The sequence below is a fragment of the Rhinolophus sinicus genome, chromosome 17 (genome assembly GCF_057876585.1).
Source record: "Rhinolophus sinicus isolate RSI-liver-muscle chromosome 17, RSI-T2T, whole genome shotgun sequence".
Taxonomy (NCBI): domain Eukaryota; kingdom Metazoa; phylum Chordata; class Mammalia; order Chiroptera; family Rhinolophidae; genus Rhinolophus; species Rhinolophus sinicus.
In genome coordinates this window covers 47,539,218-47,564,369 of record NC_142517.1, presented here as the reverse complement: position 1 = coordinate 47,564,369, position 25,152 = coordinate 47,539,218, and the positions used below count along the sequence as shown (strand labels likewise).

General features: G+C 41.9%; 2 protein-coding genes across 27 annotated transcripts in view; one reads left to right on the top strand and one right to left on the bottom strand.

Moving 5' to 3' along the window:
• The window catches only part of MCF2L2 (MCF.2 cell line derived transforming sequence-like 2), a 210,309-nt gene that overhangs the window by 121,137 nt on the left and 64,020 nt on the right, over positions 1–25,152 (top strand). For all 15 annotated transcript variants that reach the window (XR_012494951.2, XR_012494952.2, XR_012494953.2 and 12 more), the window contains one exon: positions 3,644–3,729. Coding sequence is in view for 12 of the 15 variants with exons in the window: in XM_088793935.1 (XP_088650061.1) it covers positions 3,644–3,729 (86 nt within the window). In the remaining 3 variants the exon portion in view is untranslated. The remainder of the gene's footprint in view (positions 1–3,643; positions 3,730–25,152) is intronic.
• On the bottom strand, positions 6,434–25,135 carry B3GNT5 (UDP-GlcNAc:betaGal beta-1,3-N-acetylglucosaminyltransferase 5). 12 transcript variants are annotated; one of them, XM_074328552.2, is made up of 4 exons: positions 24,191–24,498; positions 20,191–20,295; positions 14,154–14,210; positions 6,434–10,507 (listed from the first exon to the last, which is right to left on the bottom strand). In XM_074328552.2, the coding sequence occupies exon 4, from the start codon at positions 10,202–10,204 to the stop codon at positions 9,059–9,061; it is 1,146 nt and encodes a 381-aa protein (XP_074184653.1). In that variant the 5' UTR covers positions 10,205–10,507; positions 14,154–14,210; positions 20,191–20,295; positions 24,191–24,498; the 3' UTR covers positions 6,434–9,058. The 12 variants fall into 12 exon arrangements, with proteins under 12 accessions (XP_074184653.1, XP_088650068.1, XP_074184655.1 ...); XM_088793942.1 differs by lacking the exon at positions 24,191–24,498 and adding an exon at positions 23,424–24,069; XM_074328554.2 differs by lacking the exon at positions 24,191–24,498 and adding an exon at positions 22,875–23,318.

The window sequence follows — 25,152 nt, the reverse complement described above, 5'->3', positions numbered from 1 at the left end:
GCATTAGAGTCCACGGGTTAAGAGCTCAGTCCTATAAGACTCCCCCCACCCCCTCAGACACCAGTCACAAGTCCAGGTTGTCATTGGTGCTTCTGACCCATCAGCTATAGATTAGAGGTTCCCAGGACCCCCTCCTTGGGTTAGATTAATTTGCTAGAACAACTCATAGAACTCAGAGAAACAGTTTACTTACAAGATTACCAGTTTATTATAAAAAGGCTATAATTCGGGAATGGCCAGATGGAAGAGATGCACAGGCCAAGGTATGTGGGAAGGGGAGTGGAATTTCCATGCTGTCTGAGCAAGCCACTCTCCCGCAAGCTACACACATGCAGCAACGTGGAAGCTCTCTTTGGGGGTTTTTATGAAAGTTTCATTACATCAAATGATTGATTAAACCATTGGCCACTGGTGATTGAACTCAATCTCCAGCCTCTCTCCCCTCCTTGTGAGAGAGTGGGTGGGGGTGGGGTGGGGGAAGGACCTGAAAATTCCAACCCTTTAATTACATAGTTGGTTCCCCTGGTAACCAGCCCCCATTCTTAGGTCGTTTCCAAAAGTCACATCATTAAAACAAAACTCATCTTTGGTGGTAAGGGGTTTCTTATGAATATGAAGACATCTTTATCGCTCTTACCACTTTTGAGATTCCAAGGGTTTTAGGAGCTCTGTGCTAGAAACAGGACAAAGACCAAGTATATATTTCATATTATAAATCACAATATGTATGTGTGTTATGATGTAAATGTTTTTCTTGTGGGTGTGGTCAGAATTTGAAAGCCACTGCACTAGAACACAACTTATCTGCCTAAGCCTTAGTAAAACATTGTTATAGAGTATACAGGCATACCTCATTTTATTGCACTTCACAGATGTTCCATTTTTACAAATTTAAGGCAAGAACCTCCACCAGCAAAAAAAATATGACTTGCTTTATTTTGCTCCTCACTTTACTGTGGTGGTCTGGACCTGAACCCATGTCTCCGAGGTCTGCCTGTAGTTAAAAACCTCACTGCAGGTTTTTATTAAAGCTGTCCTCAGATCACAACTCAGTGGGACCAGTGTTATATTCCATCCAACCTGGTTGGCAGAAGATTCTCCTTCTAACCTGACACCAGTTGTCTGACATGTGGTCACAGGAACATGAGTTGACACAACCAAGTCCCTGCCCAGGCATTTCAACAAGCCCATGAGGGCATCTCATAGATGACAAAATCTGTAAATTAGAGGGATGTCAGCACTCAGTGTAAAAGATGACAAAGTCTGTACCTACACCTTGAGTCATTGTTATTTTTCCATCACTAGGTTGTCATGAAATAAGAGACTCTACAATCCACCACATTAACAATAGATCAGTAGAGTTGGAAAGAGCACAATTCATTTTACAAGCAGTAGCAAGTTTCACGGTGAGAAGAGGTTTGTATGTGAGAGTGGTTACTCTATACGAAAGCCTGTATTACGTAGTAGGGATCCAAAGATAAATAAGGCCAGGGCTCAAAGTTCAGCAGGTGTTTCAGGCACAATAACTTCAGAGGAGGAACTAGAAAGGGATGAATTGTAACATTAACTGCCATAGTAATTAGTTCAACATTATCTAGAAAATGTGAAGAAACAACTTTGGTAATGTAGTGAAAATAACTAGATTGGTTTGAATTCCAAGGATTAGTATTTATTTCTGTATTAACTGAAATGAAAAATATATTCTAGTCTCTGGTCAAATATACGTAGTAGAGGAAACTAAAAATTTAGTTTCTTATTGAAATTATATCCTACTTTAAAAGAAAAAAATAGGGGCCGGCCCGGTGGCTCAGGCAGTTGGAGCTCCGTGCTCCTAACTCCGAAGGCTGCCGGTTCGATTCCCACGTGGGCCAGTGGGCTCTCAACCGCAAGGTTGCTGGTTCAATTCCTGGAGTCCTGCAAGGGATGGTGGGTTCTGCCCCCTGCAATTAAGATTGAACACGGCACCTTGAGCTGAGCTGCCACTGAGCTCCGGGATGGCTCAGTTGGTTGGAGAGCGTCCTCTCAACCACAAGGTTGCTGGTTCAACTCCCACAAGGGATGGTGGGCTGTGCCCCCTGCAACTAGCAACGGCAATTGGACCTGGAGCTGAGCTGTGCCCTCCACAACTAGGACTGAAAGGACAGCAACTTGAAGGTGAACGGCACCCTCCACGGCTAGGATTGAAGGGACAACAACTTGACTTGGAAAAAAGTCCTGGAAGTACACACTGTTCCCCAATAAAGTCCTGTTCCCCTTCCCCAATAAAATCTAAATTATATATATATATATAAACTTGGAAAGTAAGATTTCCCTTGTGTGTTAGAGCTGAATTAGCAGTTAGTGCCCCAAATACTCCTTAATGTGTTAGCTTGCTTTCTGGATCTTGATGCCAGATTTGGGAAGACATCTACGAAAAAGGTCAAAGACCTGCAATTTTCTTTCACCCACTGAACATTTTTGAATTGCTGTCTCTGGTTAGCATTGTGGGTACTAACGCTTACTGAGACTGCTTCCTGTTAATCCAGGGAGAGGACTCTTCCTACTCTGCCAACACATTGAGAAGCAGGTCCATCTCACCTATTTTACAAGGTTTCCCATCTGTTCCTCAGTCTGGGGAAAGCTCATCTTTCAACTTCCAGCTCTAATTTACAAGGAATCTTTATGTTTACTCGTTAAACTTTTCCCTAACAATACTTCCGCAAGAGGGTACTTTCTAAACCTATCTTCCCTTTTTTGATAATGTAAAATCACTCATTTAAACAGCACCTAGCAAGCAGAAAGAACTCAAATGCTGGTTAATTATCTACTTGTTCATTCTTAGTTAATACTTTTACGATGTTCTCGTTGCTATCAATGTTATACAAATTCACTTCCTTGTTAAAATGCTATTTTCTTGAAAGCAAACTTTCAAGAAAGAGGCAAGTAGGAGTCTTGGCTCTTTCTGAGAATTAAATGCCCACTTCTGTGCTGAAAAAGAGCCACAGCCTTATTGCAGTAGATAGTGCGATGGGATTCGCGTTCAAGGGGAGGAAATCAAGGCAGAGGTTCAGTGAGCTTGCCCGAGGTCTCAGAGCTGGCATGTAGTGGGCCAGGCCCTCCGACCAGCTGGCTTTGAGCCTGTACTGGTGGCACGTTGCACTTCCTAAGGAACCAACTGCTTTAGGAGGTGGTGTGATAGAACAGACATGTGATTACTAGCCTGTGAAAGTGGACTCCGGGCTTATCTCTGCCTCTAGGTCTTTCTGGCCTCGGGCAGGTTGCAACTTCTCTAGACCTTGATTTCTTTATCTTTTAGCTCAAACTCTGAATCTTTTCTGTGAATCATGGTGCTGGGAGGGGAAGGGAATAATGTTAATGACCCATCATTAAGGAAAAAGGATACCTGCTTTCGAGAATGAGGTTTTGATGTTCCTAAAGGAAGTCTGAAGGGCCGACTGTAACAGATCCACACACAGCACGGCGGGGGGTGGGGGTGGGTGGGGGGAACCCAAGAAAGAAAAGATGAGAAACAGAATATGATGCTCATCTAGAGAATTAAAAACAAAACCAATACCAAACCAAAAAACTGGAGGGAAGAGAGAGAAAGACTTAGGGCTCCTCCACAGAAAATACACTATTCTTACCAAAATTTCTTTTACGTCAGAATGAAGAAATACTTGAAAGCAGGCTTGGTGGGGAGAACGCTGAGCTGGAGCAGCTAGACAGTCCAGAAAATCTTTCCCCCATCAGGTAAGATTGCAGATTCCTTTGTAGAAGTCATTTTAACTCCTTAGGGAGCGCTGGGGGGTACAGGGTAGAGTATCCTATCCTCAATTTTAAATCTCATCACTTATCTTTCCCAGATAAAATCACATATTTATTCTATATACTAACCTTCACTTATATACCTGAGAACAAAACTCATGGAGCTCAAAAAAGCAACAAGCAAGAACTGAAAATGACATCCTATAAACCAAGTTTCCAAGGATACTCAGTGTTTTTAAAAACATGAATTATCAAGAAAATAGTAAATTTAAACTATTGTTGATATTAATTATTGGTTTAAAAGCATTTAAAGGCAATAGGTTCCCAAAAGACACAATTTATACAAATTTAATGTTATTTTTGGCTTACAGGGGGGTGTTTGCAATGCATGTAAATGGTTAGCAGTTCAGTTGCAAAGACCTAAGGCGTAAGGGGAAATTCATTTTTTAAACAAATCTTCTCTATATTTAGAATTCCCATCACTACCTCTGTATCTGTGTTCTAGCACTTATCACATTGGTTCTTACACCATCTGACTTACTGTCTTTTAAGTTGCTTTTATTCCTGGGGTCTATCATAATGTTTAGCTTTTAGCAGGCCTCCCAAAAAATGCCTGTGGAATGAACAAACATCTTTAGGAATTGCGCCTTGATTAAAGCCAATATTAGTTTAATTAGGACTACTTCATATTCTTTCACTTTAAGCTGTACTCAAGGAAACATATGGGCTCTTACTGATTGAAAATATTAATAAATAACCCAATTCAGTATATTTGAAAGTATGTTTAATTGGGTTGTCTCTGAAAAGCAGTACTTGGCAATGTGTTCTACTGTTTTCCTCGAGTGATGGTATATCTTTTGGGACTTTTCTATTACTACAATGCATACTTATTTCTATAATTGTAATTTTACTTTTAGAATGATAAGTCTTTTTTAAAAGTCTTAGTGAAGTGGGTCCTTTTAGTTGATGAATTATTGTATTAATTTACAGACCGTTAAATCATACTTCTAATGAGAAATCCAAAGTTAAAGTTGCAGCACTTAATGCAACAAAAATATCTGTGTGACTCTTGCAAAATAACTTTGAGAAAAGGCAAAATTAGCTAATGGATTAAGCAGGAGATGGGAGAATCTATGAGACTACTGTTTTCATTTTACCACTAGCTTTGAATACCTTAAAATCACTACTCTTTGCTGTAACAGTTTAATTTTTATTTCCTTATTCACTTTTGATTTTATAGAGTTGAGGTTTTGTGCAAAACTAATACAAATTTGTTGGGGCTCGAGTTGATAGATAAAATATGCTTGGCATACAGTAAGCATTCAGACTTTGTCAAATAATTATAAACTTGTAAGTAGTTTAGGTAAAATGTTATGTCAGACAGTATCCATTAGGGCTCTGAATAATTAATCTCTTTTCATATTTGGATGGCTTGCCAGAATAACGTTATTATATTTGGAGGAAATAATGATTTTTAAGCACTGTGTGACGGTGCTATGCACAGTCCCTACCTTCAGAACCTATATTTCAGCTAGGAAAAAGCCACATGAAACAATTTGCAGGTAGCACAATAATATGTGATTAAGTATATTTTGGGGGGTGGGCAGGAAGAACAGTTGGGGACTTCCAAGATTTCACCAGGTACTGGACAAATGTTGTTCCTGTCAGATAAATGAACTGACACAGGTATGGTCATGAATGAGATTTGTGCGGGATAATAGTGACAGTGGGAAAAATAAAGCTACAGGGAATGAGGAAGGAAAGCAAGAGTACAAAAGGCCTTGAAAAGCAGATGGGAGAGATTAGATTTGATGCTGGAGGCAGTCAGGAGCCTTTGAGTTCTGGAGCAAAGGATTATCGTAAAGCGTGCTGTGATGGAGGCTTGTCTCAGTGCACCATGCAGTGATTACAGGGAAACAGAGTCAGGGAGACACCTAACATTTTTCTCCTCACTACAGCAGAATAGCCCCACATAGCAAGAGTTCTCTGTTCTGATTTTCATTGCAGCTATGGTGTTCAACTGAAGTCCCAAACATAGGACAGGTTAATTAATTCTTCCAAGCGTTCGTCATTTCAGACCCAACCAAACACCTCAATTATGTCCTGCAGGTAAAACATTCTAATACAACCAAATTTACTGAGCTGCTTCCAAGTTTTACAAATATATATATTGAATGAATGACACCATCTACCCTTCTAAGAAGTGAGCCGGAATCAGGTGAAGAGCAGATGGGAACACCCCATGTACAAAGACTCATATACTAAGCACCAAAGGCTCCAAAGCAAGGCCTAAAAACTTTCCTGCCATTAAGAGACAGCTAAGTTGGAATCTACTTTCAGACAGCTAAGGATTCCACCATTAGACATCTTTCTAAATGGTGTCTAAAGGCACTGTGGCTCCAGATTCCTATTTCATCCCTTCCCAAACAATCCATTAGGAGAAGAACTCCCTCCTTAGACATTCTGGCCTAAGTCATTTAACAAACAGAAGAGGCATTTTAGGTGGCTCCATAATACAGAGGACACATCTTCCATCCTGGGCACAGGAGCAGGTCAGGGCAGCAATCCTCATAGGATGAAGACTGTGCACTACCGGCCTCTCTGACGTTGAACAGGACAAATTGATTATATAAACAAAAGATGTTCACACAGGAGTTTAAAAACCCTTGTGAAAATACACATCTGTGGACAATTTTCAAGTTGTTTATTGGAAATCACAGATTTATTTTTTAAAAACCACTATTTTGCCATAGAAGAGCAAAATTCAAATAATATAAATATCTAACATTTTGGTATAAAATTAATAATATGGAAAAAAGATGCAAACCAACCAAGAGGTAAAAAGGTTTTAGCAATAACACTGTGCACAACCGTCTTCTACTCAAGTGACCGTCCAGGCTGATAGTTTATTTTCCCTTTGTTTATGATTTTTAAGACAATCCTACATTGGAGCACCAAAAAGTTTTTTCCTTCCTTTTTAAAAGGTTGAAATCCTTTCACGGTATGTACAATATATTCTTCTCAGTACTTGAAGTCTGATGAAGGAAGCATCTAGCAATTTCCTTATTAAAAAAGGAAGTGCCTTCATCTTTCCTTTACATTTAAATCTGTCCATTCTATTCTAAGCAAAAATAAAAAGATGAACACAGTTGAGGAGAGCACTTTCACAAATAAATAATTTTCATAAAAGGATTGCTGTAAACAAGATCATTTCGATGGCCAGAGAAACGCCGATGTTTTCAATCAATAGTGAATTTAAACAGTTACAAGTATAGATACACAGGGTATGTACGGCCAAAAGGCAAATGGTTATTAAAGAATCAACTAATACAAAGTAGTTATCAATCTACTTTGTCAAAATGTGATTTTTGTTCTCTGCAGTTTTTTTAATTGGTCAGAACATTTAGATTGTAATGATCTAAAAACCCAGAACCTACTCGGAAAGTAATTACAAACTAGAATGGCTGACACTAGTTTTGACATTAGCTAAAAATTCTAGATTATCTGAGCAATCAATGTAAACAAGCCTCAATTTCCAAAATAGAAAAAAACAAAAACAGTCTGTAAACATTAAAAAGCTACCTCCAAAAAATTATATATGTCATCATCCAGTTGTGTTTACTGAGAATTCTTTTTCAGTTATTTTGTTTCGCATGTTTCAGACATCATCTAATTAAATTAAACATCTTAGTTTTTCCTAATAGGCACCTCTGCAGACAAAGGTTCTATAATCAGTTCAACTGCTTTTGCTGAAGTCACTATTTTGGCCTTCAGATAATCCCCATACTAGACATCACCTAGTACTTTCTGTAGTGAGGGGAGGTTGTTTGCATCTTAGCCACATTTCTATCCTGCTTTGTAAAATAAATGTAACTTACGCTACTAGATCTCAGCCATCTCTGATTATAAGGAACACTCGCGGCTTTAGACATGCCTTAAAACTCATTCTGGCAACTTTTCTATCTTTCATTCTGCCTTCACTTTTGAAATATTTAAAAGTTGACAATACCTCTGATAATTATTTTGATGAAAGAATAGATTTTTAAAGATACTATAGCTTTGATATGATGGTTAATACTCTCAATTTTAAAATTGAACTTGGAACAAAGGACTATGGTTTATGAGACCTTATTGGGGAGGGATGGGTTAATTTTAGTAATCATTACAATAATTTAGAGGATAAGAATTTTATAAATTATGGAGAAAAGGTGCTTTTAGTATTCTATCTTTCCTTTTGAAGTCTTCTCCATTATTACATTCCTCTATGCGAACTACATTCAAATAACTACCTTAAAAACAGACTGATATTGAATATGTAAAAACCAGTTGAAAAATTCATTTAACTAAAGTAAGCTTATTTGAATGAACAATGATTTCTCCCTACAGAAGGACCCTATAAGTAACAAACTGCCCAAGTTTTGGGTCATTTTCTAATAATCAAAAAACAAAAAACAAAAACCATTTAAAGTACTCATTAGGGCAGAGCTAATGACTTCTCAAATTTTACATTAAACTTTGAAAAAAAGACATAAATATGTTTTAAATGACTTCAACACTATCTAGGTAAAATAGCTACATGGATGTGACAATAAATGATTTGGCTGTTTATAAAGAAATTGTGTACAATAAGTCCTCACTTAACATTGTTGATAGCTTGTTGGAACTGCAGTGAAACAAGGTATAATGAAACAATTTTACAGTAGGCTAATTGAAAAGTTAAGTTCCTATGCATTTTATCAACATTATGACAAAATGATGCTTAATAAAATCAGGTTATGTGAGGACTTGCTTTACATTTTCCTAAATCTTCTCTGAAGAACACGGGACTTACTTTTATCAGATTCACATTTCTCCTATGCCAACCTTCCCTTACCCCCAAAATTTCCATCAAGTGCTCTTTAATAAAAAAGTAACTTGTACACCTAATCTAACAATATATTCATTTCTTGGAAATGTTGCACTCTATCTACATTCACTTGGTATTTTCCAAAAGCAGTTATTCTAATACCAAGGCTCCTTAATAACTTTTCTATGCCTCAAATATATATGCGGCATTGAGAACTTGAATTTCCCTTTAGCTTGGTTTTCATAAACCTTTTCTAAATATAAATTCCTTGAAATGGATTTAGGCAATGAAGTAGATAAAATATCGAATAGCTTCTAGAATCAAAGAAACATTCTGAAAGACTGGGCTTTCAAAATATTTCTTTGTTTTTTCATATTCATTTCATTTAGGGTGTAGACAAACATGTAAAGGTTTTTTTCATCCAGGTTTGGCTCAGTAACAGTAAGAACATACAACATTCAAGTACTGTTAGACAAAGGCAGCTCTACAAGGATACGTGTCCACATAGGTCAGTTTGCAAAGGAGAACTATTTTAATTATCCTACAATACATCTGGCCAAAAAAACCTTTGGAAATCGTTTTCACTTTAGGGTCTGTGGCGTCCTCCCAAAGGTCCTGAAGATCTCCTACATGACCATGAGATGTCATCATTTTTTCGTAAATGCAGGGATGATAAGGAGTTTTACCTTCCCCAGAGAAAAACACATGGTATTGTGGTACTATCCCCATTTTATTGGCACAGAGGCCCATGAACACGTCGTCGATGTAAAGACTAGAGTTAAGTGTCTGTGAGGCCTCATAGACTTTGGCGGCTACGTCACTGGAGATCACGTAGGCAGCTCCAGCAGTGTAATCAGGGTAAGCGGGCCACTGGTACATTTCATAGGAGACGTAGTATTTGCTGCGTTTGTCTCTCACAGGCGGGGCACCACGGTGAACACGACCAATCCAAAGGTCTTGAACACCAATTTGTTCTAAACTTTGAAGGTATCCAATAAGATTTGGCATGTGAATAAATATGTCGTCATCTGCAGTCATAAGGAATTTGGCATGTGGACAAAAGGTATTTGCCCAACTGAACTGCAGAAGTAATTTCAGAGTAAGATTATAGAAAGAATCAGCAAAGTCTTGCTGAATTATATCATTGTACATCTGGTCTTCCAAAACCAGTTCCCTTTGCAGTGTTTCTCTCCTCAGTGGATTAGAAGGTGTTCCTAAGGCAAACAGAGTTTTGATGTTGGCATTGAGTTGAGACCGAACATACTTCTCATTGCCCCATGTTCTCCTAATTGCAGACCGTCGATGGTAGTTTTCAGGAGGTGTCTTTATAAACAGTAAAAGGAGGACATCCTGTGTTTGACACTTTTCCTCATGGTTAATCAAGTATTGGTAGCGAGGGGCTCCATTCTTGCTACGCTTCAGAGACAGGCTCGCATTCACAAAGTCGTAGCTATTTATGAAGTATCTGTAAGAGTAGGACTTCATATGGCTCACAATGTGATTATCTAATGGTCCCCAAAAAAACATGAGGCTGAGTATAAAGCAGGTGGCAAATAACCGAACAAACTGACGTTTTTTTACTCTTCTGCCACTAACAAACATTCTGATGTCCATTTTTTATTTAGGATCAGGGTCCAATGGGCCTTTGCTTCTTCGAGACCATAGAGCTTTGTCTTCTGTAGAACAGATGTCCATCTTAATGTATGTTGGTCATTAAAAATGTAAAAGGAGCTTCTTATTTCGCAAAATGTTTTCTTTTAATTCCATTTGTGCTAAGATTGCAAAAGAACGGAAGACATTGTAGAATGAGGACACTGGCACATCAAAATGTCTCCACTCTGGCATCCTTCGTTAACGTCGGCAACACGTCTCATGCAGCTGTTCCATGTACTTCCTTTTGTGAAAGTTAAGTGCGATCTATTAAAGTTAGGATGAGAAAAGATGACAAATGCATGGGTTAGCGAGTTACCAAAAAGAAACCAACTACTCTTAGTTTCTGAAAAACTAATTGTAACCGGACTGATCTGGACAAGAAGTGATGAGACAGCTAGTACTTATCAGTTTTAGGGGAATAGAGGGAAAGGGGAAGTATTGTCCATTGTCTTATGCATAAGACAGAGACCTTTTTCTCTTCTCAACTTAAAAACAAACAAATGAAAAAGCCCTCCAAAATGGCTATCGTCTTCTACACTTAAAGTGCAAATCTCTCAAATGGGTATGTCCATGAATATATCGAACTATATAGCTATATAGTTCAAGACAAAATAGATGAATGATGAAAAGAAAGTTCCTAATAGTGAAAAAACACTAAAGCTTACTCTAGGCAAAGCAGGAATTAGAGTAAGATTTTTTTTTTTTTAATCAAGGAATTGAGGTATGCTTCTCAAAAGCACAGTCCAAACTCTCTCTAACCAAAGTGGCTTTGTGAGCCCAATTCTATACAGTAATGTTCTTTCTGTACATTTTCATTTGGACACTCAACAGACACCTCGCATTTAACATGTTCAAAACTGCGAAGCTGTAAGATTATAGCCAAAAAGCACTGTTTTTGTAGAGTTGTAGTTTGAACCCCACGTGGGCTCAGTCACCTACTGTGTGTTGTACCGTATCAGGCACCGAACCCACAAATCTGAAAAGTTGGAATAACACCCTTTAACTCAGTCTTTGTGCACGTTAAATGGGCATATACATAGATACATAGATAGAAGTAGATAATTACTGACACAGGGGGTTACTCAACTGCCATGTCTAACCCATTCTGCTGTCTTCTCCCCTAAAACCTTCTGTTTCCATTGTTTCCTTAGTTATGTCTGCCTGCACTTCATGCATCCACGCCAGAAATCTGAAAGTCTTCCTGTCCCTCCATTCCATATCCAGTTATTTAACCTGGGAATTGCTTCTTTGAAATCTCTCTTCACCCCTTCACGTCATCATCGCTTCTTACGCCGGCCAGGACGGCAGACTAAATGATCCCGGGCCGAGCCCTCCTCCGCTCTCCAGCCACAGCAACCTTTCTAAAACTCAGATCTAACTATGAGACTGAGTTCTTTAAACCCCTTCTGATGCTTTCTAAGAATCGACAACACCAAATTGCTGGCTGCAAGCTAAACCACACTGGCTATTTCCTACCCGCCAGCTTTGGTTCCGGCAGTCCTGTGGCCTGGCAAGCCCCCTTGCTAATAAGAAGTCTACTAATCCTGCCTGAGTTCTACATCCGTCTCTGGGAAGTCTGAACCGGGGCCACCCCCCTCCCAAAGGTGTTTCTGATCTGTATTAATTAGCACATCACCTTCTTACACCTCCCTTCCTGTACTGAGACTTTTTATTTATTTGCCGCCCCCAATTACACTAAGGTGAACTCCTTGACAAAAGGCATGATGTTGGAAAGAGCCTACCCTCAGCATCCAGGTTTGCGCCTGACAGCTACGTTTTCTGAATGTTGGTACAAAGAACCATGCTGGGCATAGAGCCACCTTTCACTCAAACAGCCGGTCACTTGGAAAAATCTGGGGGTCAGGATGCCCAGCCTGTCACGTCCTCCCTTTTCTTCCACCACTAGGAGACGAAACAGCACCTTCCTCCCTCAAGGATTCCGTCCCCAGTGTCAACCACAATTAAAACACATCGTTTTGCCTGGAGAAGTAGGCTCTCCCCTCAGGGTTAACACATCCGTATCCTGGTCTTTCAACAGATTGACAGGGAAAGGACAATGCAAGCTCTCCAGGGTCCAGGCTGGCTGAGCTGCAGAGCCCACGTCACAAGCCCCAGGGCAAAGGCCTGCTTCTGCGCCCAAAGACCCCATCTTCACATCCCCCACCCTCTGCACCTGATAGAAACCACTGCGTACCCAGAGAGCACAGCCTAACCTTGGCTGTGGGGCTTCCTTCCCACCTTTAGGTCTTTAGCATCCAGTCATACAAGGTCTGACAATGAAGTTCGCAAACTTGTTGCAACGATGTTGCTAACCTTTTTTGATATCAGAGGGATTATTCATTATGAATTTGTACCAACTGGACAAAGTTAACCAAGTTTACCATTTGGAAGTGCTGAAAAGGCTGCGTGAAAAAGTGAGACGACCTAAACTTTTCGCCAACAATTCATGGCTCTTGTGTCATGACAATGCACCAGCTCACACGGCACTGTCTGTGAGGGAGTTTTTATCCAGTAAACAAATCACTGTATTGGGACAACTTCCCTACTCACCTGATATGGCCCCCAAGGGCTTCTTTCTTTACCCAAAGATAAAGGAAATGTTGAAAGGAAGACATTTTGATGACATTCAGGACATTAAGGGTAATATGACGACAGCTCTGATGGCTATTCCAGAAAAAGAGTTCCAAAATTGCTTTGAAGGGTGGACTAGGCACTGGTGTTGGTGCATAGCTTCCCAAGGGGAGTGCTTCGAAGGTGACTGTAGTGATATTCAGCAATGAGGTATACGGCATTTTTTCTAGGACGAGTTCGAGAACTTAATTGTCAGACCTTCACATTTCCCATCCCCTATGATTACTGTACATTAGGGTGATAACTGCAAAGGCCAGGCATGTGAAAAGTCCAAGGAGGACCAGAGATCAGAGCTAAGCCCCACTGAGACTTTGCACAGGGAATATCTTATCCCCTAGGGCATAGGTTTTAAAACTGCTGCATCAGTTAGGAAGTCACTACTAGCATTAAAACAGAAAAAGAAAGAACAGACTAGAGACTGGCAGAGTGTACTGAAAGTAGTACCTTCAGGGTTGTAACATAAAATGCATTTTTGTTGTGCTTTACCATCAAAAAGGTGAGAAATACTGCTGTTAGGGATAGATCAATTATCAGTCAATTCCCCCCATTGTTTTGGCTGGTCATGGACCAAATGTTCTAAGAAGGGTAAGAAAGACAACAGGAAACATCAGTTTCTGATGCTGGCATCTGCCTCAACTTTGCAAAATCACTTTCATTTGTTGTGGGGCGGGGTGGGGGTGGGGGTAGTGGAAGGTGGGGCACTTCCTCACTTCCTCTCAGTCCTAACAGTGCTCACTTTGAGAACGGCCCACCTCTGAAGAGGAAAGCCTCTTCTGCCTACTCCATCAGATATACTGAAGGCATTGGAGGCTTAACACAAAGTGACAGAGAACACTTATTGGCAGATGTTAAGACCGCGTCAGTTTTTTAAGAATTTTAAGAAAATTCTCAATTGAAACTAAGCTTCAGTTTCTATTCCAGCAGACTTGGGGAAGGAACCAAAGAGGAGAGTAACCTTTGGAACCACAGGCAAAGCTAGCTTCCCGTTTCTGAGCAGCTGTGCTCAGCGTGCCGGTGCCAGCTCGCTTGGCACACTCACAGTCATTTACAAGCCTGAGCTTCTTGCAGGACAATCGGCCCACAAGCGAACCTCCGCTGCTCCCACATGGACCCTTCACTCACAGAGGCCCTACTCTCTCTCCAATGAATGGGGTCTATTACTCATTTGGTTGGTGTGTTGCTGCTGCGAACGTTGGTACTCCAGCTTAGCAGCCAGCCCACAACGTTCATTTTATCCACCCCCCCACACACCATAAGGTAAATATGGGAAAAGATTTACCTAGTTTCCTGTATTTCTTCAACTGTTCCGAATTGACCTCGAAGAGTCAAAAGGTTTCTGAAAAATGACAAAGAACCTATCACGAAGCCAGCAACCCACTCTACTTATTTAGGTTCAGTTCAGAATGTAAAGTTCTGAAAAAGGTTTCTCCACCCACAGTCACCTGAATTATTTACCTGCCGTTTACATCAATCATAACTAAACTCCATGGAGAGTACGGATCTGATGAGGGGAAGATTTAGGAAAGGTAAACTGCTCTTTTACAGTACCCAGCTTTTATAATGAAAGGACATCTGAACTCCTGCACATTGAACCCAGTCACTGGCCAGCCTTTCCCAACCCAAAGCAAAAGCACCTCTGAGATCTAAATTCATTAATTACAGCTAAGCAATGTTGCCACTAACTCTGGCTTTGCCATCGGAGACCAAGCACTCTTCTGGTTTTCAGTCTTACAGCTTCTCCAAAGCACATCTTCTGCCTTCAGTATTTAAAGTGCAGGGGAGGGGGCTGGGGAGAAGCCCACAGGCCTGCCCAAACTGGAGAAAGAAAATGCTGGGCATTACAGGAAACAAAGCAATCCCAACAATGCATTGCAACCATCCACAACAGAATGCTGTGGGTGCAGGTTCCTTTGTGTGCCCGAAGCTCTTTCAGTGACCAATTAACAGGCTGGAAACTCCAGGGTTACCCCTGTTTGTGGCCGGGCACCAAACCTCAGGCACCGCTCACTGCATTCTGATTTGATGACTTCCTCTGCAAATTGGGGGCAAGTATCAATGTATTGTTAATGAGAGTATATAACAATTACAGATGACTCAGAGCCTGCTGAAAATAGGAGACACAAAAAACTATAGGAGAGAACAGGACAAAAAACTACTTAAAAGAAAATATGCAAATATTTGGACTATAATTTGGGGTTGTTTCTACTGGAATTAAGAAGAAGGAAAAGATAGCTTTCACATTCTCTTTCCTAATAGACAGAAGTCGTCAGAAGAATAAAGAATAGAAGTAGGAACATCAGAAAAGAAGGTGGCAGACCCCACCCCAAATACTCCTCAGACTGGAGCTGTGCCCCTCAGTTACTCAACAATATTTCTTCGAGTTAGTGTACCTACAGGCTACAAGTTTCCCTAAATGACCCCTGATTGTTTTTTCTACTTCACCATGCTGTCAACTCATTCCTTTGCTGAGTCTACTTTTGCGATCCTAAAATATTATGCAAAACCTGCTATAAATTTTGAAGTGTCAATGAGGATGCTGAGGTCTGCACTTTAAGTTAAACAACCTCAGTGTCCAGTGTTTCCATTCATCCTACAAGCATGTGAGTATTTGCTGTGGAAATACCTGTGCTAGCATGGTGGGCGTCATGACGCAGTGTTTTATAGTCTCCAATCTGAAAGCACCTACAGTCCAGTTGAGACAAGACGCGCAGTGCCCACATGAAAGCACAGTTCCCATGGACGGCAGTCGGCACGTCACAGTAAGGGACAGACCGTGTCGTGTGTCAGTGCTGATTTGGGCAATACTAGCTCCAGGCACAATAGGAGCGTCCCTAGGAGAAGACATCAGCGACAGAGGATCAGAAGGACCCCAGGATAACAGGATTTGGGTGGTTGCTGGAAGAGAAACCACCCATTTCAGGCAAGAAAGGAAAGAATTGCCATGTGGCCAACATTTGAGAAACAGGCATGTATTGGAAAGAAGACAGGTTGGGGTTTACAGAGAACCTTGAAAATAAGGCTGAGGAGCCAGGGAGTACTGAGGGAAGCAGGAAGTCACAGAAGTATTTGTTTCCATTTTTAACAACTCCCTTGTCAGTAAATATTAAGCTTTATGCAAAAGCGATTAATCTGGCCGTGGCATGAGATGGATTCAAGGTGTCTAGAGATGACACGGGTTCTGTCAGGACCTCATGCTGAAGCAGGATAAGGTGAGGAGGGCCTAGTCTGGTGGTGGAAGTGGGGAGGGAAGGCAGAGACAAAGAAGTCCCTCTCAAGAAAAACAAAATCTGGTTTCCTGAGTTACAGTGAAGGGAGAACATGGTTGGTTTTAGACCTGCGTTGAGTGTGAGGTGTTGGAGACACAACAGGTAAAGTCCAGCAGGTAATGAGACTGGAGAGAGACAGGAGCGAAGATCAGGGGGCACTCTGAGCATAAAGACTGCGGCTGCTGTGAATTTGGATGAGCTTTCCAGGGAGAGGTGAGCAGAGAGGCCTGGAGGAAAATAAACTCAGAGAAGGAGAAGAGGGAGGAGTCAAAGAGAAAAGGAACTATTTTCAAAGGGTAGTTCATGAGAAAATGAAGATGGGGTAACACGTGGGTAGAGGAAGCAAGTCGCAAGGCAGGACAGACAAGGCTGAGTCACGGAGCTCTGAGTGGGAAGATCCATGTGGGGCCCATAGTGACAGCTGTGTTGGGAACACAGTGGGGTCTGACGACGGCCACGGACCCGTTTGGGAGCTGGGTGGAGGTTGGGGAGGCATCTTCCAGGAGGAGAAGCAATAGTGAATCTGAGACCTGGGGCTGAGTAGTGTTAACTAGAGAAAGCCATTGCGTTTGAATTCAAAATGCACGTATTTTTCTGTCCATCCATATGTCTCTCGTCCCCTGTTTCTGGCCATGATTGTAATATAGTAACAACATCTAATCTTAGGGATACTATATTTCTACATCTGATTTAGCAGACATACAACACTCAGAATTTTAAGGAACCCTTATTTTATGAGGTATATACCATGTGTTCACATTACCTCCCCCTACACAAGACAACTAATCAGCAAGAAAGTCCTTTATTGGGCTTCACTTAGAAGTGCATTTCCTCTGGAATTCTGAATTCTACGCGCATTTTCCAGTACACTCACCCTTCAACCACAACCTCTAAACATTCATCTAGAATCCTCTGCCACTTCCTGCTTGTCCCCTAAGCCCCCCACCCACTAAGCAAGCTCCACTGGGTAAGACTTTTCTTCTTACCCACTTTCCTGTCTCAGGTGAGAAATAATCTGACACCTTTGCCGTCCCTCCCTGGTTCCCGTCTTTCCATCCCAACAACTCCAGACCTTGGGTCCTCCTGTCTCCTCTGCTCCTGTACCTGAGGGGCTGCTGGAGACGCAGAGCGCCCAGGCAGGCAGCATCACTGCACATGGCCATCCCTCACTGCGCAGGTGCCCTATGCTATGTGAGCATCCTTCACTTGCTTTGGACCTTCTTTCTCTCCTAGTCTCTTCACCAGCCACGCTGTCTCCCCTGCCTCTCCCAAGGCCTGTCTTCCTCTCTTGGCTGACGTCACCTCCTACCTCATAAAAGGAGAAGACGTCACACACATTGTCAGCTTCTCCTCCCCATGATTTCCCAGGCTCCCCGGCCCTGTCCATTCCCTCCATAAAGCACACTGACAGTCAGGATGAGCACTAGGGAGAGGCACGGGAGGCACTCATTTGAGGCACAAAATTTTAAAGTGATAAAAGTATGACTATAAACTAATGATGCTCTTTCAGTGAGTCAGTTTGAAAAAAAAATGCCTGAATACTTTAGACCTTTTACATTTAAACTTTTATGACTTAAAGTCCCAGGGAGACAATTTTTGTTTCGTGTCCAGGCATAACACGAAGAGAATAAAGATAACATTTTCTGTCCCATCTTAATCTTGCATTTTGTTCTACATTCCAAGAATTTTTACCTGGCTTGTCTGATCATCTATATTCCCTGTTATACATAGCTAGGACCAAGTCTCAGGAGCCAAATTGCCATGTTAAAAGAAATCAGAAGTAGAAAGCCCTGAATTTACTGGAGAGGCTATAATTTGATTTTCATAGATTTTTCTTAGTAAATTAGTTGTAGTAATTGGTGCTACGACACACAACTGGTTAATGTTTAGTACCAGTTGCCTTTTTATTTGCTCAGGAAGGAAGAAAGCAATCTGAAATTTGAATTCACAGCTCACATTTTAAACATGAAAAATAGACATTCTCTCAATTTTATTTTATTCTTTAATCACATTGAGTGTTTCCTGTGAAAAAGGAAAAATTCTGCCCACCAGCTATGTTTAGGCATTTTTATGGCTGTGACTAGCTATGAAATTTTGCTCAAGCAATGGGCAACGGTTAGAAGCTATTGGGAGTTGTTATTCCTCCACAAAGAATGCATTTAAAGAGTTAGTGTTAGTGTCATTCAGTGTTAGTGCAAAGACTTTAAATTCCAACCTAGCAAGCATGGATGTGAGACAGAAGAAAAGACCTCAGGAGTCTGTGTCCTTTGGGTGCAAAAAGTCTTTCCTCCACAAAGAAGATTGGGGGATTGAAGGGAGGAGATCCAAACTGACAGAAGGGGGGAACAAAAAGAAGTGAGAAAGAGGGAAGGAAAGGAAAGAAAAAAGTATAGGATTTAGAGGGGATGTTTTAAGCAAATATTTGATGAGTAAGTATTGGATCAAATTCGGTTATATAACCTACAGTGTGAATCCAGTAATAAGCTCCTCACCCACAGAAACGAAGTTATATGCTTCTTTATAAGTTAAACAAAGGTGTAGACTTGTTTGCTGGTTATGTGACAAATAAAGACAGGGAAATACCAAATGAACAAACAAATATAGACAGGCCCTATGTAAAGACAGATGGTAAGGAAACTGGTAGCACAGGGCTACAGAGGACGTATTATTCTATTTCAGAGGAGTTACATGAAAAGGTATTAATAATTTCCAGCAATGAGTGATTATATAGAATTTAAAACAAACAAAAAACCCTGAAATATAAAGTAGGCTTCATAAAGGTCAAACATTTGTTTTTCTAAGTTTGGCCTTCTGTATTCATTCTTGAGGCACAGTTGTTTGGGTTGACAGGGATGCTTGCTCTTTTAAATACAATTCTTGTCGGTTTTGTTCTTGCCTACTTAAGAAACAAACTCCTTTTGCTCACTCTAGCAACAGTTATTAACATGGGTGTGCTTTATTGTATAGCAGGCACGTTTGGAATGTGTTACATATATAGTAACTCTTTACTCCTCAGATGACCTATGAGGGAGAAATGATCTCCCAATTTTGCAGAATAAGAAACTGAGGCACTGAACCATGGGGTTCACTACATGATCTCTATAAATTCCAGACACCGGGGCAGCTCAGAAGCAGCTGATCAGTTCCAGGCCCGTCCCTGAGCTCCTCACCTGCCCTTCCTGCCTGGCACTGGCACAGCTGGTCTTCCTGGAGCTCCCATCAGGATGGGAGGGCAGGGGAGTAGGTGGGGCAGGGCCAAGACAAGTGACCCAAGAAGTCAAAGAACTTGCTCCACTGTTTGAAGTTTGGAGTCACTTACTTATGTTTTGCTCCCACCTGCATTTTGTCAGAGCTTTTTCTCATTTTCTTTGTAACATACCTGTTTCTTAACCCTTCATCTCAGTTTTCCCTCCTTCCTTTTATTGATTCCTGTAGCACGAGATAATGGGGAAAGTGACCACATGAGTCTGTGACCTTTGGTGCGCAAAGTCTTTCCTCTATAAAGAGGATTGGGGGACTTAAGGGAAGAGATCCAAAGTGGCAGAAGGATTTGTTGTTGTTTTTTAAAAGAGGTGAGAAGGATGGAAGAAGAGAAAAAAAGTATAGGACTCAGAGCAAATGTTTTAAGCAAATATTTGATGAATAAGTATTAGACGAAATGAAAGAGTCATACAGAGCTGAGGCCAAAATATGATATGAAAAATAGTGATTTAGAAATAAGCTGACAATATAACCCAGTATACGCCTGTTGTATAAGTTACACATATAAGCCCTTTGTCCAACTGCAGTTCATATGTCCTGTTCTGGACATGATATTTGGAAACAACATTTGATTGAGGGTTTACAGAGTACAAAAAGGAAATAATGGTGTAAAACATGAGAGGTGTATATAACACATATGTAACACCTTTCTGTCTTGGTTGATCAACATTTATTATAATAAGCTAACTATCATTTATTACGCACCTACCCTGCTCCAGGCATTTGCAGCTCAGCAAATAGGTAATGCCTACATTGAATTAATTCAATAAATATTAATTTCTCACATACTGTGTAGTATGGCCACAGGTGGGATGTCGGGAAGGCTTCAGAGTTGTTTCCAGTATTGATCCCTTACTGGAGTAAGTAAACATTCCAGTGCAACCTGGAACCAACCTAAGGGAGGAAAGCGAGTGGAAAAACCAAGAGTTTTAGAATGTGAACAAAGGTAGATTTATATTCTGGTTGCTTCCATTTTCTGGTCACATGTCTCTAAACCGTATATCACACAGTGTTTTCTGAGGATTATTTGAGATAATTTATTGACAAAGTGTGGTCCAGATCAGGTGTGCAACATACCCTAATTTCCTTACTCTAGAAATTGTTCATGCATCTTTACCATGATGGTTTAGAGAGCAGATGGCTGATATTCATCCAGGATTATTTTCCTTTCAAAATAATGAGATAGGTTCTTAATATTCTTCTTCTTAAAAGAATATTAGATATGAACTTTTTAAAATACTGATCTGATTGCTAAGGGCCACTTAGCACATCCCAGATAGGTTGAGACTGAGAACAGAAGTATCACTACTAATTGACTGAATATGGTCTACCATTGTCCTCGACAGGAAAGAACAATATGGTTCCCACAAGCACTTAAAAATACATTTCAATAATGATGACAAAACCAAAGATTTTAAGGCCCTCTAAATTATGGAGAAGGAAACTTAAGTTGAGTCAACCTTTTAACTTACTTTGTCTAGAGAACTATCAGAAAGTTGTAGGAAGAGTAGGAGGAAAGGAATAAGAGATAAAATATAAAAGCTTAGGTGGATCTTAAGCTGTGTAATAGGATATTAAACTTGAACTTTTGGGGACTGATTACCTGCAGAATGGGTAGAACATTCCTTTCTGTAGAAAACTGACTTCTAGTGTTAAAGCCTATATGATGGAAGATAAATCTTAAAAATAAGTTACAGAGCAAAGTCAGCTTCTGATGTTTAAAAAAAATCGCTTGTTTATTCAAAGTTTACATCTCACTTGATCAACTTTCTTATCTTTGAAACACGAAGATTCTTATATCCACTATGTATGTATATTGTAAGAAAAATATTTCAGATTTACACTGTTCTAGCTAAATCTTTGCTAGCAGAGATTCTGTCAAATGGCCGAACTCTTGTAATAATTTGCTGTGTCTCGATTTCTGGAACATAGATACAATATATGCATCTCTTCACAAGATTATTCTAACAATAGAATAAAAAATGGCTATGGAAATATTTTCCCCCACCCCAAAATGTATAATGTGACATCAGATGCAAAGTTGAGATCTATTCAACTGAGCACATAGAAAATTCCAAAAAGGTAGGATACATTTTGCTACTTTAGAAGAGACTATTTCCTTCTGAGTTTCTCCCAGTTTCTTTCTACCACTACCACATCCTATTCTGTTATGTAGATTCTAGTAGTGCAGTTGGTCGTCAGAAAGAACTCTTCTTTTACAATTTGAAAGTCACCAAGTGCAATGATTCTAGCCAAAATGACCCATTTAAAAAAGATGACCCATTTCAAAACCCATGAGTTATTATTCAAGCTGTTCTATATTTGAGAATTAGAAAGTTATTTCCTTTTCCTACAATCTCCCTATTTGAATCAGCCTTTTATAAAAGGGAAACTTGATCTCCATTTCAGTGAAATATGTGACATTTTTACTTGCCAGAGCCTACACATTATTTTGAAAATTCTTCTCCATTTTTTGAGGGTGTGTGGGGGGTGGCAAAGCATTTACACACAGTATCTTTTATGCCTCCTAACCATGCCTCATTTCTCACTTCCCCAGGAAGAGCTAGCTTCTCTGAGCTTCAGCTTGAAATTTCCCTATGATCATACTCATCACTCATGCCTATCTTTAGGTGTCAGGGTGAGCCCCTGGGGGACACAGATGGGTTAGTCAGTCAGCCTCGTCCTCAGAGTGCTCAATAAATACTCAGGGAGAGTGCCCTTGGGCACGGGGAAGAGAGGGATGCCGCAGGAGAGAGAAAGGTCATTTTAAGTATAAAAGGGAAATATTTCAGGTATTGAGTTTATCTTGCTTTAAAATAAAAGAGTTGGCCCATGAAAGCAGCCACTACCAACTGCCCTCCGCCAACATATAAAATCTACCATAAGTTTCTCTTGAGAAAGTTACAACCTCGGCTGCTAATCACCAATCCCCCTTTCAGAAAGTTCAGGATGGGATCTTTCTAGCGCCACTATTTAATACAACTACCTTCAGTCATCCTTTTCTGGGTCAGTTTCAGCTCCTCACACATCCCTCTCCCTTCCCCCATAGGGACCAGGCAAAGTTTCCCAAAATAAAGGCACAGAGGAACAAATCCAATTCTAAAGGATGTACATTCATCAGAGAATTACCCTAAATATGAGCGACCAGCCACCACCAGCCACTGTGCGGTTTCAACACAGATGTCCCTTTAACATGACCCTTAATCTATGAAAACCAACACCGGGAAAGATAAAATATAGGGCGTGTAGTCAGAGTCCGAGGAAGAGTTGCTACTTTCACCTGGAGGGTCTCCGAGGAAGCAGCTGACTATATCACTTCGGGATGCAAAATAAATTTCGGCAGAGCCGAACAAAGTAGCAGAGACCTTCCCGCTAGGAAGAGGTGTCCTTTCCCAGTGTCCCCTCAGCCCACTTCCTCGCCTCCATTTCCCCAGCCAGAAACTCGCCGAAACCTTCCCCATTCTCGTGATTACCGATTTCCACCCCGGCGCAGGCTTTCTAACCGAATTCATCCCGGCAGTCTAGGGGCGGCAGCAAGGTTGGGAGACCCCAGCCGGAAACCGAGGCCCGCAGGGCGCGGCGTTCTCCTCGGGTCTCCCGCGCTCCGGCCGGTCGCGGCATCGCTGCTCCGCGGCCGCCTGGCTGCAACTCCCTAGGGAGGGGGAACCCGCCCGGCCCCGGGAAGCTTAACCCCAACCGGAGCTCCGGACCCCCCAGCCTACCTGCCGCACCTGGGCGGCGGCTGGGCCTGGGGTCTCGGGGGTCTGACGCCCGCCCGCAGGCAGGAGCAAACAAAGGCGCTCCGGAGAGAACGCGCCTCCTTTCCCCGCCGCGCTTTCGGTGCCGGCAGCCCTGGCCCGCGGCGGGTAGGGCCGCCCCCTCTTCCCAACGCGGGACCGCGCGCTCTGCGCCGGGACAGACAGCAGGGGCCCGGGGATCTGCCCCGGCTGCGCGCCCCGGCCCCAGCGTGCAATTCCAACCTGAAGTCCTGCAGTTCCCAGTGCGAACCAGTGTGCCCTCACCTCGCGACTCTCTTCCCCTCTCGGCTCTACAGAGACCTCGCCTGGTCTAGAGCAAGCAGAAGAGACTCCAGGCTCTCCGTGGTCCGAGAGCTGCTCCAGCGAGGAGGCGTCGCAGGGCGGCGGGCCCGGCAGGGGAGGGGCGGAGGCTGGGCGGCCCCGCGCCCTCGCTGCGGACCCCGAGCCGGTCTCTGGTCCCCCGCACAAAGAACTACCCGTGCCAGGAATTGAGGTTGATCCCCTCGGGCGTGCTAGAGCTTCCGTCACTTAGTGATCCGGAAGGGAAGACAACATTTCCACCCCCGGCGGACCTCGGCCGCAGTTAGGATGCGGTGGGCTCTAGAGTAATTTTTAAAAATTGTATGAGCAATCACATGTTAATTAGCTATGAAACAACTGGTCTGAATACACTTTCCATGAGGAGGTAGAATCTGTTAACTAACAATCCATTCGTTAAGAACAAGCGACAGTTACTTATCTATGGAAGATTAAGTTTTAACCGAGTTTGCAGTTCCCTCATCATTTTATTTTCCATTTTAGAGCACGAGTTCTAAGAGCAGGCTAATCTTGTTAAAAAGAGCTCTAGTCACAACACTTATGCCTTGAGCTTCTCAATGACAAAGGAAGGAAACTCTAACTTACAGCAAACTAAAGCTTCAGTACAGCGGTTAGTTTTAAAAATGCAAATGGGGGAGGGGATCACCCGCCCCCCTAACGATTTTACCATCAAGCCCAGTTTAATTTCAAAGAGAGCCTAAAGCAAAACTCACAAAGTCCAAGTCCAGCTCCTTAACTTCCAAATCGAAGGTCTGCCCTCTGCCCAGACTCGGAGCGAAAGTCTTTGGTCTCAAGCACAAAACTTGCCCGCTTTAAATCTTGGGCGATGACTGGGCAGCCAGCGCTCGGTGGGCTCACTTCCCCGGCGGGGAGCGGGCTGAAGCGGGCAGACCCGGGAGGACCCAATCAGGGGCTCCCGGCGAGGGCGGGGGCGCCGCAGCCCGGAGCCTCTCCCGCCGCGCCGCCAGCCCGCGTTTCCTGCACCTCTTGGCATCACTGCCAACGCCAGCCTGGCCTGCCCCTCCGCCACCTACCCGGCATGTAGGTGAAGGTGATGGGTCTCGCCGGATTCTGTTCTTGTGAGTGCATGACAACTCGAGGACGTGCTTCCCCGCGCCGCTGTAGTTGAGACCATTGACTCAAGATGATCAACGGTGAGTCAGAATCTGCATGAATGAATGCCCTCTGTGAGCTGTTTTCCCAAGTTAAAGTACTTGATGCTCGTCACTGGACAAAATCAGGAGAATGTAAATTTCTACCGAAGGAAAGAGGTGATAAATAAATATTTTATGGGCTTGGTTTCTTATTCCCCAAATGTTGTTCTAGGCTTCTTATAGAACAAATATTATCGTTTAACAGGTGATATTTTGAACAATTTTGTAATCGTACATATTTCAAAAGAGGACAGAAAACAAAAGATTAATGCATATATGTCAGTAAAATAAACGTTGGGTTTCTTATTGTAAAAGGAATAAGATGGGTTAAAAATAGATTGCTGAATCAGAGTTTGAAACCGGACACAACATTGTACTTGTTATTTTAAACTAGATTTTTAGGAAGTTTTGTAACTGCTTTCCTTAATCTCTTTAGGATATCTCACACCATGCAATTCTTTTCATATATTACCTGTAGAAAGAACTGATTACCTGTATGATCAACTCAGAGACTATAGTGC

Bases quoted from the DNA above. Each gene is read 5' to 3' on its own strand.
- B3GNT5 (XM_019735811.3), bottom strand. From the start codon at position 10,204: ATGGACATCAGAATGTTTGTTAGTGGCAGAAGAGTAAAAAAACGTCAG.